At 53.6% G+C, this 13,537-nt stretch overlaps 2 protein-coding genes across 5 annotated transcripts in view; one reads left to right on the top strand and one right to left on the bottom strand.

Annotated features, from left to right (window-relative positions):
* Positions 1 to 4,605, top strand: part of ATPAF2 (ATP synthase mitochondrial F1 complex assembly factor 2) — an 8,922-nt gene extending 4,317 nt beyond the window's left edge. The window contains exons 2-7 of the mRNA XM_006023967.2: positions 52 to 197; positions 928 to 1,025; positions 1,796 to 1,876; positions 2,186 to 2,298; positions 3,467 to 3,582; positions 3,982 to 4,605. Coding sequence (XP_006024029.2) covers positions 52 to 197; positions 928 to 1,025; positions 1,796 to 1,876; positions 2,186 to 2,298; positions 3,467 to 3,582; positions 3,982 to 4,134 — 707 coding nt within the window. The 3' untranslated portion in view covers positions 4,135 to 4,605. The remainder of the gene's footprint in view (positions 1 to 51; positions 198 to 927; positions 1,026 to 1,795; positions 1,877 to 2,185; positions 2,299 to 3,466; positions 3,583 to 3,981) is intronic.
* A 571-nt stretch (positions 4,606 to 5,176) lies between these two features.
* Positions 5,177 to 13,537, bottom strand: part of DRC3 (dynein regulatory complex subunit 3) — a 21,096-nt gene continuing 12,735 nt past the window's right edge. For 3 of the 4 annotated variants that reach the window (XM_006023911.3, XM_025204585.1, XM_025204583.1), the window contains 5 exons: positions 12,251 to 12,382; positions 11,029 to 11,099; positions 7,620 to 7,743; positions 6,009 to 6,140; positions 5,177 to 5,811 (listed from right to left, as the gene is read on the bottom strand). In XM_006023911.3, the coding sequence (XP_006023973.1) occupies positions 5,698 to 5,811; positions 6,009 to 6,140; positions 7,620 to 7,743; positions 11,029 to 11,099; positions 12,251 to 12,382 (573 nt within the window). In that variant the 3' untranslated portion in view covers positions 5,177 to 5,697. The remainder of the gene's footprint in view (positions 5,812 to 6,008; positions 6,141 to 7,619; positions 7,744 to 11,028; positions 11,100 to 12,250; positions 12,383 to 13,537) is intronic. The other variant, XM_025204584.1, reaches the window with a different exon arrangement.

Consider the following 13,537-nt stretch of genomic DNA (forward strand, 5'->3'; position numbering starts at 1 on the left):
GCCCTCCCTCCCTGCGGCCCCGCAGACCTCCCCCTCTGCCCGCCCGCCCAGGGGGCTTCGAAATCAACCTGGACCAGCGGAAGCTGAGGACCCCCCAGGCCAAGCTTTTCGCGGTGCCGAGCGAGGCCCTGGCCGTGGCCGTGGCCACCGAGTGGGATGCCCAGCGGGACACCATCCAGCTGTACGCCATGCACCTGGTGAGCGCCGCGGCCGTCCCGTCTCAGGACGCGCCTGCCACGACTCTTGTGCTGCCCCCGCGTGCGCAGATCGCGGCTCGGTCTCTCCTCTGTCCCTTGCTAGGGGCCGTGGCCTCGTGAAACTCTCCGGCCTCCCTAACGAAGCCAAGGAGGGGGTTCTTCCGCTCTGTTCAGCCTCCGTGAGGCCACAGCTGGAGCACGGCATCCCGTCCCAGGCGCCGCGCTTCAAGGAGGACGTGGGAAAGCTTGAGAGAGTCCAAAGAGCCGCCCGCGAGATCGGAGACTTGCACGGCAAGCCGTGCGAGGAGAGGCGGAGGGACCTGGGACTCTTCAGCCTGGGAGAGAGAAGGCTAGGAGAGGACATGGTAGCAGCTTATTGCTGCATTAGGGGATTACATCAAGGGCTTGGTGAGCAACCGTTCACCGGGGCACCCTTGGGGAAAACCAGGGGAAATGACCATAAACTCCTGGGAGACTGTTTCAGGCTCAACATTAGGAAAAAATTTTTCACGGTCAGGGTGTCCAGATGGTGTAATAAACTCCCTCTAGAGCTGGTGCAATCGCCTACCCTGGAAATCTTCAAGAGGAGACTGGATGGTCTCCTTGCTGGGGTCGTCTGACCCCCCGTTGTCTTTCCTGCCGGGTGCAGGGCGCTGGACCTGATGATGTTGCAAAGTCCCTTCCAGCCCCTGACATCTATGAAACTCTGCTTCTTGCCTCTTGTCTGCAGACCACACTGTGCAACACGGCTCTGGACAACCCAACCCAGCGGGACAAGACGCAGCTCATCCAAGCGGCTGTTAAGTTCCTGGAAACGGACACAATCTGGTAGGAGACCTGACGGGTTTGCTGTTCGCTGGGGGAACACCTGGCCAGGCCAGGCCGGACCGGCTGTGGTGGGACTTGGGATCCCTTCCAGGAGGATCTATTCGACCCAAACCACCCTGCATTGTTTCTGCACCAGCAGGCCACTATCTCCTCCCCGCTCTGTGCGCCTGAGGAGCTCTCCCAGGCCTGCGCTTCTCCCCATGAGGTGTTGCTGGTGGTCCTGAGTATCTGCTAGTGCGGCAGCTTGGATTTGCCTTTTTCCTTGTCTGCGCTTGGTGTTACCCTGCATTTGCCCTGAGCACTCCTTTACCTCAGCTGAGCCCATATTCCTGCCCCTGAGCTCTGGGACTGCTGAGGGCTGGACCAGTCCTTGGCCTCTAGGCTAAACTCGGAGCAGAGACCTGCTTGAGCTGCTTTGGGGCTCCGAGGTGGCCTGATGGGTTTGTTCATGCTGCAGCCTGAGCTGGCTGCCTGACCTGTGAACACTGTTCCACTGGAACCCCACAGACATTGCTGGATTTACCACAGAGCAGAAGCAGGCTGCATCCCTTCCACGTGGTACATGGGCTGGCAGGTAGCTGCGCCCACAGGTGGCCCCTGTGGGGCCTGCAGCTTCTGCCAGTGTGGAACTGAGGGCGGCCCTGTGCTCCTTGCAAGCTGGCATCTCCTGCCAGCCCAGGAAGGGGCTTGCATTTCCAGGGGGGTTTTGCTGCACATGGCATTAAGACAGCTGGTGGTTTGTCTGCGACGGTTGGTTCTGGTGGTCCTAGTTACAGGGTGGAGGAGCCAGCTACCCTGGTGGAGCTGCAGAGGAACCAGTGGGACCCCATGATCGAGTGGGCAGAGAAAAGGTAGGAAGCCAAAGGCTCTGTCTTTTCTGTGGTGTGCCTAAGGCGCTCATCCCTGCAATAGCTCAGATGAGCAGTGGGGCAGTGTGCTGTGTGTTCAGCTCGTCAGCCCTGAGAGGAGGGCATAGAGGGGTACTGAGGAGGCTTTGAAGGACAGAGGCTGGTCTTAATGGCTTCAGGGGCCCAGCAGCAAACAAGGAGGGGAGGATGGTGTCGCAAGACTTAGGGTGCTGGGCTGGAGGGGGCATGGAGCGAGCCCAGCCTGCCACAGCAGTGGGGTTCCTGATGCCAGCATACATCCAACTCTTCCAGGTATAACGTGACAATTGGCTCGTCGACCAGCATCACTGGGCCCACCATCCCTGCAAGCACCAGAGAGACCTTCAGCAGCCACTTGGCCTCGTACAACATGTGGGCGCTGCAAGGTAAAGGGAGCAGCTTCTCCATGTCTGTCCTTCCAGGCATCAGCCCACAGGGAAAACGTTCCCTCCCCCAGAGGCAAATGACAAGCCAGTTAAGCAGAGGAGGGTGCTTTGGATCAATGGGGTGGAGAAGGAGACATCCCACCTCAAACTTTCTTCCACTGCCTCAGGGCAGGGCCTGTCTAGGCCTGGCACAGGGGGCTCTGTGAACTTACATTGCAGCGTGTTATGCCCTGTTAGTAGAGAAGGGGAATTCCCTGGGTCTGAGCTATCCCAAATGCATAGGTATCTCCTTTAGCTCACAAAGGCGACCCACCATCATATGGCAGCCTGGTTGCCCTGGCCATGTGCTGCTGCCCCAGTTCCAGAGAACAAGCCCACCTCCTTGCCCAAGCCCAGCACTATGCAAGCCATGACTGGGCCATGCCAGGGGTCAAAAGTTATGCCACCTTTTGAAATCTTCTCCCTGTTCGTCGTTAAATCTGGCTCTCGGCATCCCTTCTTCAACCTATTGGTTGTTCCCGCTTTGGAGTAAAGCTGGTATGAACTACGCACACTGCCACAACCCTCAGGCATCTTGCTGCACCACTGAGCCAAGCTATGAGCACCGTGCTGTGGAGAAACAGCTCCTTTGCCCACGTGTGGTCCCCCCAGGTCCTCCCCAAATGTGCTTGGCCATGTCTGTTCTCTGTTCCTTGGGGCGGGGGGCAGGCAGGGAAGGCAAAGCTGGTGGACACACCTCTTGTGTTCCTGAGTCTGCTGCTGGCCCCAGCCCTCACTGTTAGCTCAGGTTGAGCAGGATTCTTGCCTCATTGCCTGCTTCCCTTGTACAGTCACTCGATATTCAGGGGTGCTCCGCACCCGGATACCTACTGACTTCAGTGCAAGCCAGAGCACTTGATTTCATCCTCTCCTGGCAGACACGTTTGTAATGCCAGGGAGGTTGCTCACAGCTGGAGAGGAAGCTGCTTGCAGTAGTGAAGGGTTCTAATAAGACAGAGGATGTCACACTGGCTTTTTGGTGGCTGTGGGTTTGGAGCGTGCAGATCCAAGGGGCTGGGGATAGCTCGTCTACCTGATCCCAGGAGAGCACTGCCTAGCGTGCACAAAGATGCTGCTGATGCATTGCCTAAGTAATGGTGGTTCTGGTTTGCTGTTTCATGCCCTGCAGGGATAGAATACGTGATCAACCAGCTGAAATCCTTTATCCTGTCCATGGGGCTGATAGACAGGCACATAACAGTTGAGGAAGCTGTGCTGCTGTCTCGGTTGGAGGAGGAGTACCAGGTAAACAGTTCTGGAGCTGCTCTTTAAGTCAGAGAGCGTAATCCCATTGTGACAGATATTTTTCCCAGCACAAATAACCAGCAGCAGGATGGTGTTCTGCCTGGCTGGGTGCCCACTGCTTCACTGGGCTCAGGAGAGCTCTGGCTGGGGCATTGTGCTGGGCCAAACAGCCCATTGTGCTCTGTGGGGGGCTGTGGCTTCCCTCTGCAGAAGAGAGATGGCCTGTGTTAGTAGCAGGAACCTGGTTGTGCAGAAAACTCAGGCCTGGCACAGACTGTCCCTGGTCGGAGGCTGTCCCTCGTGCCACCACTGAGAAATGCCTTTCCTGGAAAGGACATGGAGGCTGAGAGCTGTGTTCACCTGCCTGGTGGGTGGACTGACCCCTTCTTCCCTCTCCAGATCCAGCGCTGGGGCAAGGTGGAGTGGGCCCATGACTTTGACCTGCACGAGCTGCGTGCCCGCGCGGCTGCTGGGGTCCTCTTCACCCACCTCTGCTTGGAGAGCTCGACAGTGAAGCACAAGCTGCTGCAAGACTCAGGCCCAGGGAGGTAGTGGACACAAGGCAGGAGAATGCAGCGGGTCAGAGCCACTTGCTTGCCACCAGTGGTGCCCTGTCCCTCCCAGAACGTTGTTCCAGCTGGCCCAGCAGCGAGCAGGCCTGACCTGTTGAGGATCCTAGCCCAGCACTGGCCAAGCCATGCCAGCAACTCTCCGCACCCCCCATTCTGTAGGAGGGGAGGTCCAGGTGAAGCCCTGGTGTTAAACGTCCCAGCCCTGGCTGTTGCTGGGGCTTGTCGTGAATTAGAGAAATCCTACACTTCTCTCTCCATCCCGGTGCCATAGCCTCTCTCATCCGCCGTGTGCTGTGAGATCCACCAAGCTGTTACCTGCGTGTAATGCTAAATCCAGAGGGATCTGTGCGGTCAGGCAGGGCATGGATGGGGCTGTGTGCACCCCTCACCCAGTGTAGGTCTGCTGGAGCCTCTCCTGGTTTGATTAAAGGCCCTGTGGCCAGTACTGGAAGCTGCCACGTGTGGCCATTTATTTTTACCTCTCCGTGGTGCTGCCTGGCTATTGCAGAGTGCCAGGACAGCCACAGGCTAGGGATTGCTGGGGGCAGCAGCACCAAGGGAGTGTGAACACTGGCTGACCACCGGGTCTGCTTCTCCCAGGTTCCTGTCCCTGTTGACCAGGGTCTGTCTATCCAGTCGGGGAGGGGAAGGGGGAGCATCCTGAGCCAGCCAGTGCCGTTTCCACACCAGCAGGGCTGAGGCTTCCGAGTGCTGGGGGCAAAGCTGATTTCCAGCCCTGCCAGGGGAGGACAGTGCATCGTCAACAAAGCCCTGGGCCAAGTTATGCGGTCCCAGTGCTATTAAGGGAGGCTTTGGCCCCTTCCCTAAATGCCTGTGTTGCCACCTCCTTCCGTGTCCCCCAAGTTCCCCCCTCCCCTCCCTGCTGCTGCCTCCAGCAATGCCAGGGTCCAGCGTCAGGCTTCAGAGCTGCCTGCAAAGTGAAGCAGCTGCTGAGCAAGGAGGGGAGTTAATGACTTGGCTGTGGTGAGCAGCAGTGCGTGAGCTCCTGCTGAGACAGCGATTTCCCTCCCTGCTGTGCCAATTGGACTGCAAGATGAGGCTCCCAGGAGGGTGGAGCATCAGCAAGCTGCATGCTTGCTGGGCTGGAAACCTGCTAGGACTAGCTGTGAGGGCAGGTGTTTGGTCAACCTGTTACCTCCCCATTGCAGCCACAGCCCAGGGACTGGGTGGGTTGTTTGCTACCTGCACACCCAGTATTAGGAGCCCACCTTTCAGGTGTGACATCCTGCTCCCAGTGGGACTCAAGCTCAGCCTGTTCCAGCTGCCCCTCGCTTTGTTTGGAGCTGGCTTTGCCTCTGGCTCCAGCCAGTCCCCTTAGCTTCTCTTCAGCGGCACTTCAAACATAGTATCTTTATTTGCGTGTTTGGGGAGAGGTGCGTGTGGGGTGGGGGACAGTCCTAAGCCCCTTTCTGGGCTATGTACAGGGGTTCGGGCAGAGAGGTTGGGATGCACCTGTGAGGGGAACCATGTCACCGCTGCCTGAGTCCCTGCAGGATGGCCACTGTTCCTGGCGCAGGCAGTGCTACTCCACAGGCTCCAGGCTCTCCAGGTTGTCAAGCTCCTCCTGCAGGTGGTCAATGTACTGGTTGATCTCCTTCACACGGCTGCGGTTTCGTGCAATCTCGTTCTTGTGGACCTGAGGCAGTGGGAATTGAATGGGGTCAGGGGCAACCACCACTCGCCTGCTGCAGTGCAGAAGGGGCCCCATGAAAGCTGGGAGTCACTGGGTTCCCAGGTGGACCCTGCTACCTTCCTCTCCACCCTGCCACGGCAGGACTATGCACTTTCAAGGCTTCACCATGCAGCCACTCGTCACTGCAGGGGCATCCTTACCTCCTCTATCACCACAGCCTGCCAGCTGTTGGCCTTGGTGATTATGTCGTCCTCCCTATTATCGATCTTCAGGAGGTGGATGTCGTGGGAGGCGTTGACTGCGTTGACAATGGTGTCCTTGTCCACAAACAGCTGGGGAGCGAGACAGAACAGACGAGGTGCGGCCTGATTAGACAGCAATGCTACAACAGCCCAGGTCTCAGAACTGGATGTATGGCAGCAAGGCTCCCAATAACACTGCCAGGCAAGGAAATATGTTCCCTGATATGAGTGATAGCAGCTCTTGGCCCTCTTCAGGACACCTCTGCTGCTCCCCCAGCTCAAAGCAGCACCGGGCCAAGTGCCCCAGCAGCCCTGAGTAATCACACTGGGAAAGGGTGATTTGCATGGGGGGCATTCACGCTCCAGCTTCCCCTCGCAGAACCTCATCTTGCCCTGCAGCTGTAAAGGGAGACTGGCCTCTATTCAATGTAATGGCTCTCTGCCTACAGATTAGTGGGGCTGTTAAACAAGTGCAGATCCACTTCTCAGCGGGAAATGGACACTAGACAAGGTGTCTGGCAAGGGTTTTTGCAACAGGTTGCTGCCTCAGGCACTCTTCCACCAGGCTTTTGCTCCCCGCTCGTCTCCGTGAGCCCCAGTCACATACAGTCTTTTCATTTAAAAAAAAAAAAAAAAGCCTTGTTGTCCCGGGCACTGGGAGAGACCCTCATGGCTACGGTCTTCCTAGAGTGGGCTTGCTCTCCTAGCACCCAGGAGCCTCCTGTTCTGATGCTTCTCTGTGCCTCTGGTTCTGCTTGCTGGGGTTTCTGACACCCCGTGTGTCACCCCATCATTAGCCTTCACACAGCTGCAGCTCCTCAGCCAGGCTGGCTGCCTCCTCTTAAGAGGACAGGCCACCCTGTTTCAGTGCCTAACCACAGCCAGGATCACAGCCTGTAAAGCCAGGAGCTGACCCTGCCCAGCGGTTGAGGAGGAGGTTCTAGTCTCTGACTGTACAGTGCACAAGGTCACTTGTTTCCTTCCCCCTTACTTGAGGGAAGCATGCTGAAGAGAGCTATTTCTGCCTCTCAGGCTGAGCGCTAGGCAGGGAGGGTGCTGGCTAGGAGTGTCGTCCTGCTGGGTGCTGGGCAGAGAGATGTGGTTAATTGGGACTAGATGTCTCCTCTGAAACAATACTAGGACAGCATTCCTTGGGCAGCCACGAGCAGCTTTGAGGAGTCTCTGAGAAGCCTGTGTGTAGGTTTTCCAGCCCTAAAAGAAGTATTATAGGGGGGATCCTACAGAGCTAGAACATGGAGTATGGGAGAAAATCTAAAGGAGTCTGGGGCATGTGACAGTGACAGAAGTGCAGCCAAAGTATTGAAACTTCAACCTTGTTTCATTCGGTGTAAAAGTTACAGTGCCTTAGCTCCATATAGTAGGGCCAGAGAGAGGCAACAGTTGCATCACAACAGCTGATGTGCATCTTGCAATGGCAGCTTCCCCACAACCATTTCCTCTGGCTACAGCATCTGAACCCCTGGGAACAGGCTGCACCCCCTCTTCCCGCAAGCCTGGGATTCCCACTTTGAAGGAGAGCTGCTTTCTGCCCCGTGCGAGTGTCCTCACCATCCGAACATCATCGGGTATCTCCTCCTCAAACTCGCTCTTGACAATTTTCTCCAAGGTGTTGATGGAGATCTCCAGCAGCTTCTCGTGATGATGGTTCTCTAGGTCCCGGCACTGGGCCATCGTATGGAAGAAGGTTAAGAAACAAAACAGCAGCGATACACGTGTTAAATGACCTGCCTCTGCCAAATGGGGCTCAATGTTATATACTTGCAGAGAGCTCCTTCTCCCAAAGAAAGCAGTACAGTACTAGCCTACAATAGGGCTGGCCAACCTGTGGCATGGACAGCTTCTGTGTGGGGCACGTGGCAAATTGAGCAGGGAACACAGTAGCAGGGCAGGGAACAGAAGGCAAAGTAGCAGGTCATGCAGGGAGCAGAAGCAGAGCAGCCGATTGGGCAGGGGAAGGGGATCAGAGTGGTGATCAGGGAAGGTGTGGGGCTAATTTGTGGCGTGCCTGCCAAAAAGGCTGGCTCCTGCTGCCATATGATGTGCTCACTAAGAATTCGGCTATCTTGATGTTGCATCACAACCCTCAGTAAGAAACCGATCTAGCAGTCGGAATCACAGAAAATGAGGGTGGGAAGGGACCTCAGGAGGTCACATCTAGTCCAACCCCCTGCTCAAAGCAGGACCAGCCCCAACTACATCGTCCCGGCCAAGGCTTTGTCTACCCGGGTCTTAAAAACCTCCAAGGATGGAGACTCCACCACCTCTCTAGATAACCCATCCCAATGCTCTACTACCCTCCTAGTCAGAGAGTTTTTCCTAATATCCAACCTAAACCTCCCTTGCTGCAACTTGAGCCCATTGCTCCTTGTCCTGTCATCTATCACCACTGAAAACAGTCCAGCTCCATCCTCTTTGCAACCCTCCTGTGGGGAGTTGAAGGCTGCTATTAAATCCTCTTCTGGACTAAATAAATCCAGCTCCCAGTCTCTCCTCACAAGTCATGTGCCCCAGCCCCCCCAGCCATTTTTGTTGCCCTCTGCTGGACTCTCCAACTTGTTCACGGCCCTTCTGTAGTGGGGGGCCCACAACTTGACACAGGACTCTAGCTGTGGCCTCACTAGTGCAGAATACAGGGGGAGAATCACTGCCCTCCATCTGCTGGCAACACTCCTATTAACAGCCCAGGATGCTGTTAGCCTTCTTGGCAACAAGGGCACACTGCTGGCTCATATCCAGCTTATTGTCCACTGTCACCCCCAGGTCCTTTTCTGCAGAGCTGCTGCCCAGGCAGTCCGCCCTAGCCAGCACAGGCGCATGGGACTGTTCCCTCCTAAGTGCAGGACTTTGCATTTGTCTTTGTTGAACTTCATGAGATTTCTTTTGGCCCAATCCTCCAATTTATAGAGGTCTCTCTAAATCCTAGTCCTACCCTCCAGTGTATCTAGTACACTCCCCAGCTTGGTGTCATCCGCAAGTTTGCTGGGAGTGCACTCCAAGCCATCTTCCAGATCGTTAATGAAGATATTTAACAAAACTGGCCCCAGGACTGACCCCCCAGGGCACTGCACTTGATACCAGCTGCCAACTAGACATCAAGCCATTGATTACTACACTTTGAGCTCAAAAATCCAGCCAGCTTTCTATCCACCTTCCAGTTCAGTCATCCAACCCAACTTCCTTAGCTTGCTTGCAAGAATGCTGTGGGAAACTAAAAGTCAAGATATATCACTTGCTAAAATCAAGGTATATCATGTCCACTGCTATCTCTGCACCCACAGAGTCACTCATCTCATCATAGAAGGCAATCCAGTTGGTCAGGCACAACTTGCCCCTGGTGAATCCATGCTGACTGTTCCCAATTATCTTCTCCAAGTGCTTAGAGAATGGATTCCTTGAGGACCTGCTCCATGATTTTGCCAGGGACTGAGGTGAAGCTGGCTGGTCTGTAGTTCCCTGGATCCTCCTTCCCTTTCTTAAAGATGGGCACTATATTTGCCCTTTTCCAGTCATCTGGGACTTATCCCAATTGCCAGAGTTTTCAAAGATGATGGCCAGTGGCTCTGCAATCACATCAGCCAACTCCCTCAGCACCCTCAGATGCACTGCATCTGTCCTCATGGACATAGTCCAGCTTTTATAAATAGCCCCTAACCTGTTCTTTCATTACTGAGGGCTGCTCACCTCCTCCCCAAACTGTGCTGCCCAGTGCAGTAGTCTGGGAGCTGACCTTGCCTATGAAGACTGAGGTAAAAAAGGCATTGTCTTTTTTCTTGAGAGTTCTCTGCTAAGCCAATCTGATCGCTTGCCACATTTGCTATTCTTTCTGCATGTCGGGATGGTTCATTCTTGCACCCCCAGTAAGGTTTCTTTAAATATAGCCAGCTCTCTTGGGCTCCTTTCCTCCTCAGACTGGCCTCCCAGGGGATCCTGCTCATCAGTTCCCAGAAGGAGCCAAAGTCTGCTTTTCTGAAGTCCAGGCCAGGGTCCATACTCTGCTGCTCTCCTTTCTTCCTTTTGTCAGGATCCTGAACTCAATCACCTCGTGGTCACTGCTGCCCAATTGTCATCCACTTCTACACCCCCCACCAATTCTTCCCTGTTTGGGAGCAGCAGGTCAAGGAGAGCATGGCTCCTATTTGGCCTCTCCAACACTTGCACCTGAAGGTTGCCCCCAAGTAATTCTCCTTGCTCTTTCTCCTCTGACCACGCATGTGAGAGTTCCTCCGGGCTGTGTTATGCTGTACAGAACTGACATCAGGGGTCAAGTTCACAAGGGGCACCCAAAGGCAAGGCCTCTATGAGTGCATGCAAAATGCTGAGCCTGGCAGTTATTTGCCTGCGATCAGGAGATCAGTGTGTAGGTCAAATCATTTCACCTGCCACTGAAATACAGCCACCTCAGAGGTGGGAAAGCACACAGCTGCATAAACACTGAGGCCATGCAGAGAAACTTCTGGGGGAATTTGCAGTATTTCACCTATTAACAGGTCAGCAACCTGTAGCAGGAGTTGCACAGCTAGTTTTACCAAGCCTTCTACCCAGCACGTGCTGAGAGGCAGAGGGGGGAGCAGATTTTCAAATGCATGAAGAGCAGCAAAATGCTTAATCCCCATTGACTTTCAATGAGGCTGAGGTATCTACCTGCCCTCTGTGCCTTTGAAACCAGACCGTTCCCTTGAATTTCATCACAGACACGGCTGGACTGCAAAGCAGGCCCTGCTTGTATTATTTTGCTCTGAATAATATAGAACAGTATTTGAGCAGAGCCTGCATTTCACGTCCTGGCGAGCAGTCCTAACAAGGGATTGATCAAAGTCCACCACACATTAATAGGAAGAAATCTGTTCCCGCACAGTGATTGCTGGCTTCCAAGCCTCAAAGTCATTTCTTTTCCTTTGCCGTGGGTCAGACATACGTATTAAAGAGCCCTGGGGCCAGCAGCCCATCAAAAGGATATATCCCTTGGACGTTTTCGATAAACGTTGACACTAGGTCAGCAATGTTTCTTTCAAAATCCTTTATAATTTCCTGTCGAGAAAAGAAAGGAAACTTATCAAATACCCAACCACACAGACACGCACAAACATTGGAACAGCGGGGAGGGGGTCTTAAATGCAGTCTGCTCTTGATGCATCAGCTTTATCAGCACAAAGTTGCCTCAGACAGTTGTTGTTGGGAAATGCAGAAGGGGATGTGCTTTTCTGCACTGGGTCAGAAAAGCAGCAGGGAAGATCAGAGCCAGTCCTACTGGGAGGAGGTGGGTGAGCAACACCTCTCCCCTGAGCCTGCAGGACTCCCTCCGCCACATTGCTTCTAACCTTATCTTTACATTGGGATTAGAGAACACTGTGTCCCTGTTTACTGCCAGAATCTTCCTGCCTTCTTGAAGGTTCTGCCATCAGAAGCACAATTAATAGCCAGGATTAAGAGAGGGTGTTTAGAAGTCTCCGAAGATGGATGTTGCTTACAATTACCTCTCAAAACCTGGGTGGTTGGTGAAATCAAAAGATCTACGACGTGTCAGATAAGGTGATTAAAACACTCTAGTGTCATGATGCTTCAGGGTAAGTAAGGAGCATAGGGAAAAAAATCCCACCTTTGATATTTTTACCTGTCATCACCAACTCTATTAGGAACTTGTTGGAGCCTAAATGAGAAAAAGCAACACTGAACTATACAGAATCCCTGGAGAATTCTGCTCCCTTCTGTTATGCTCAGCATGGGGTCCATGTGGAAGGGGGCTGGTAACGGGGGAGGAGAGGGGGCGTGTGTGTATTTTGGATGCATAGCAGATTGGTTTAAGAGAGCTCCCACATTAGCATCTTGGGAGTATGCCTGACAAGTGGGCAGCACACTTCATATGCTGGCCTACACGGTGCTCCAAGAGCCTGGCTAGTGTCCTCTGAGCTGGAACCTCAGCCATTGTCTTGGGTGCCAGGGGGGAAGCTGCGAGCTTTGCTGTGAGAAATGATGTTCTGCTGCCATGTAGGCCTGATTCCCTGTCTCCTTTCACTCCACGCGCTTGCACCTAGGCAGAGTGGGAGTACAGGGGGGCCTGCAACACCTAGAGCTGGACAGTTCTGTACCTGTTTGCACAAATGAGACTACGCAGTGCCAGGCAAAAGCAAACAGACCTTGTGTTCTGTCCCCGAGACATGGCGGTACCTCCCCGGCCTTACCTCAAGCTGGTCGACAGTCTGCATTTCCAGCATCATAAGGGTGTCAGACAACTGAGTGATGTCATTGTTGTACTTAGCTAGCTTTGTCTCAGCCATGTCGAAGCTACTCATGTCCTGAACCACCTCCAGCAGCTAAGCATATAGAAAGGCACACATTATTTGTCGTTTGTGGTCACTGCTCTGTTGGCAATTTAATTAGCTTGTTACATACGTGAGAAATGTTCCAGCTCAGGATTGGCTGGAAGGAAATGTGGCAATTCGACAGGTTTCTGTGATTTACATACATGGAGATGGACAACGTGGGGATGTGCTACCACCCTAACCTATCAGATTACGTTGCTGTGAATGCTGTGAAAACTCTTGTCTTCTGGGCAGCAAATTACTTTTTCCTCCCTCCACCTTTGCGTTCAACTCCCCTTTAGACAGCCACCTGCGAAGGAAAATCACTGGATTGCTGAAATTCACTGCCTTAATGCAGAGTTGTCCCATTACTTCTCATGCAGAAATCCAGGCCTAAACCCTGGTCCCCTTGAAGTCGATGAGAATTTTGGCCGTCTTCAGCACAAGCAGGATTTTAAATCAGAGAGCATGTAATAACACAGATCACGTACTGACTTCTTGTTAGAGCGAGTACCACGATTTATAGTCCTTCTGCGTTAAACACTGACATCAGTTTCACATCAGACGAGATTTATCTCTGAGGTCAACCAATCTTAATATGCTGAGCCATGTATTATTTTCGAGCGTCTTTGAAATAAATCTCCCCTATTGAAATCACAGCATTACAAATACATTTTAAGAAGCCTAATATCCATCACAGCTGGAGCCAACAGGATGGATTAAAATGGGAGATTCTGGCAAAAATCACCGCCCAGACTTGTGTCTGCACAAGATGAGATTGTGCCCACTTTGGATGTTTAAAAGGAGCCTTCCCCCTCCTTATCTGAGCTAGCAAACCGACCTCCAAAGGTTCCCAAGCAATTTAAGTGATGATTCCCCTAGTAACTGCAACTGCTTGAGGGCTTTAGCCTGCTGCTTTGCTTCTTTACCAGCTTCAGAGGGCACAGAGGTATCCTGCAGTTTGTAGAGGAAAGTACAGCTACAGAAAAAGACCCCAAAAATAAGCTGCACTTTAGGACTGGAACTGCTCTCCTCCTGTTTAGGCTGGTATCGCCAAGATACATTTTAATGGGGTTTCCAGCTCTGACAGCAGCCTCCTCTGTGACCATAGGCGACTGGTAGCGGGGGTACGGGGGGGGGGGGCCGGGGCCCCCCCGGTGGGGGCGG

Source organism: Alligator sinensis, unplaced genomic scaffold (genome assembly GCF_000455745.1).
Source record: "Alligator sinensis unplaced genomic scaffold, ASM45574v1 scaffold402_1, whole genome shotgun sequence".
NCBI classification, from domain to species: Eukaryota; Metazoa; Chordata; order Crocodylia; family Alligatoridae; genus Alligator; species Alligator sinensis.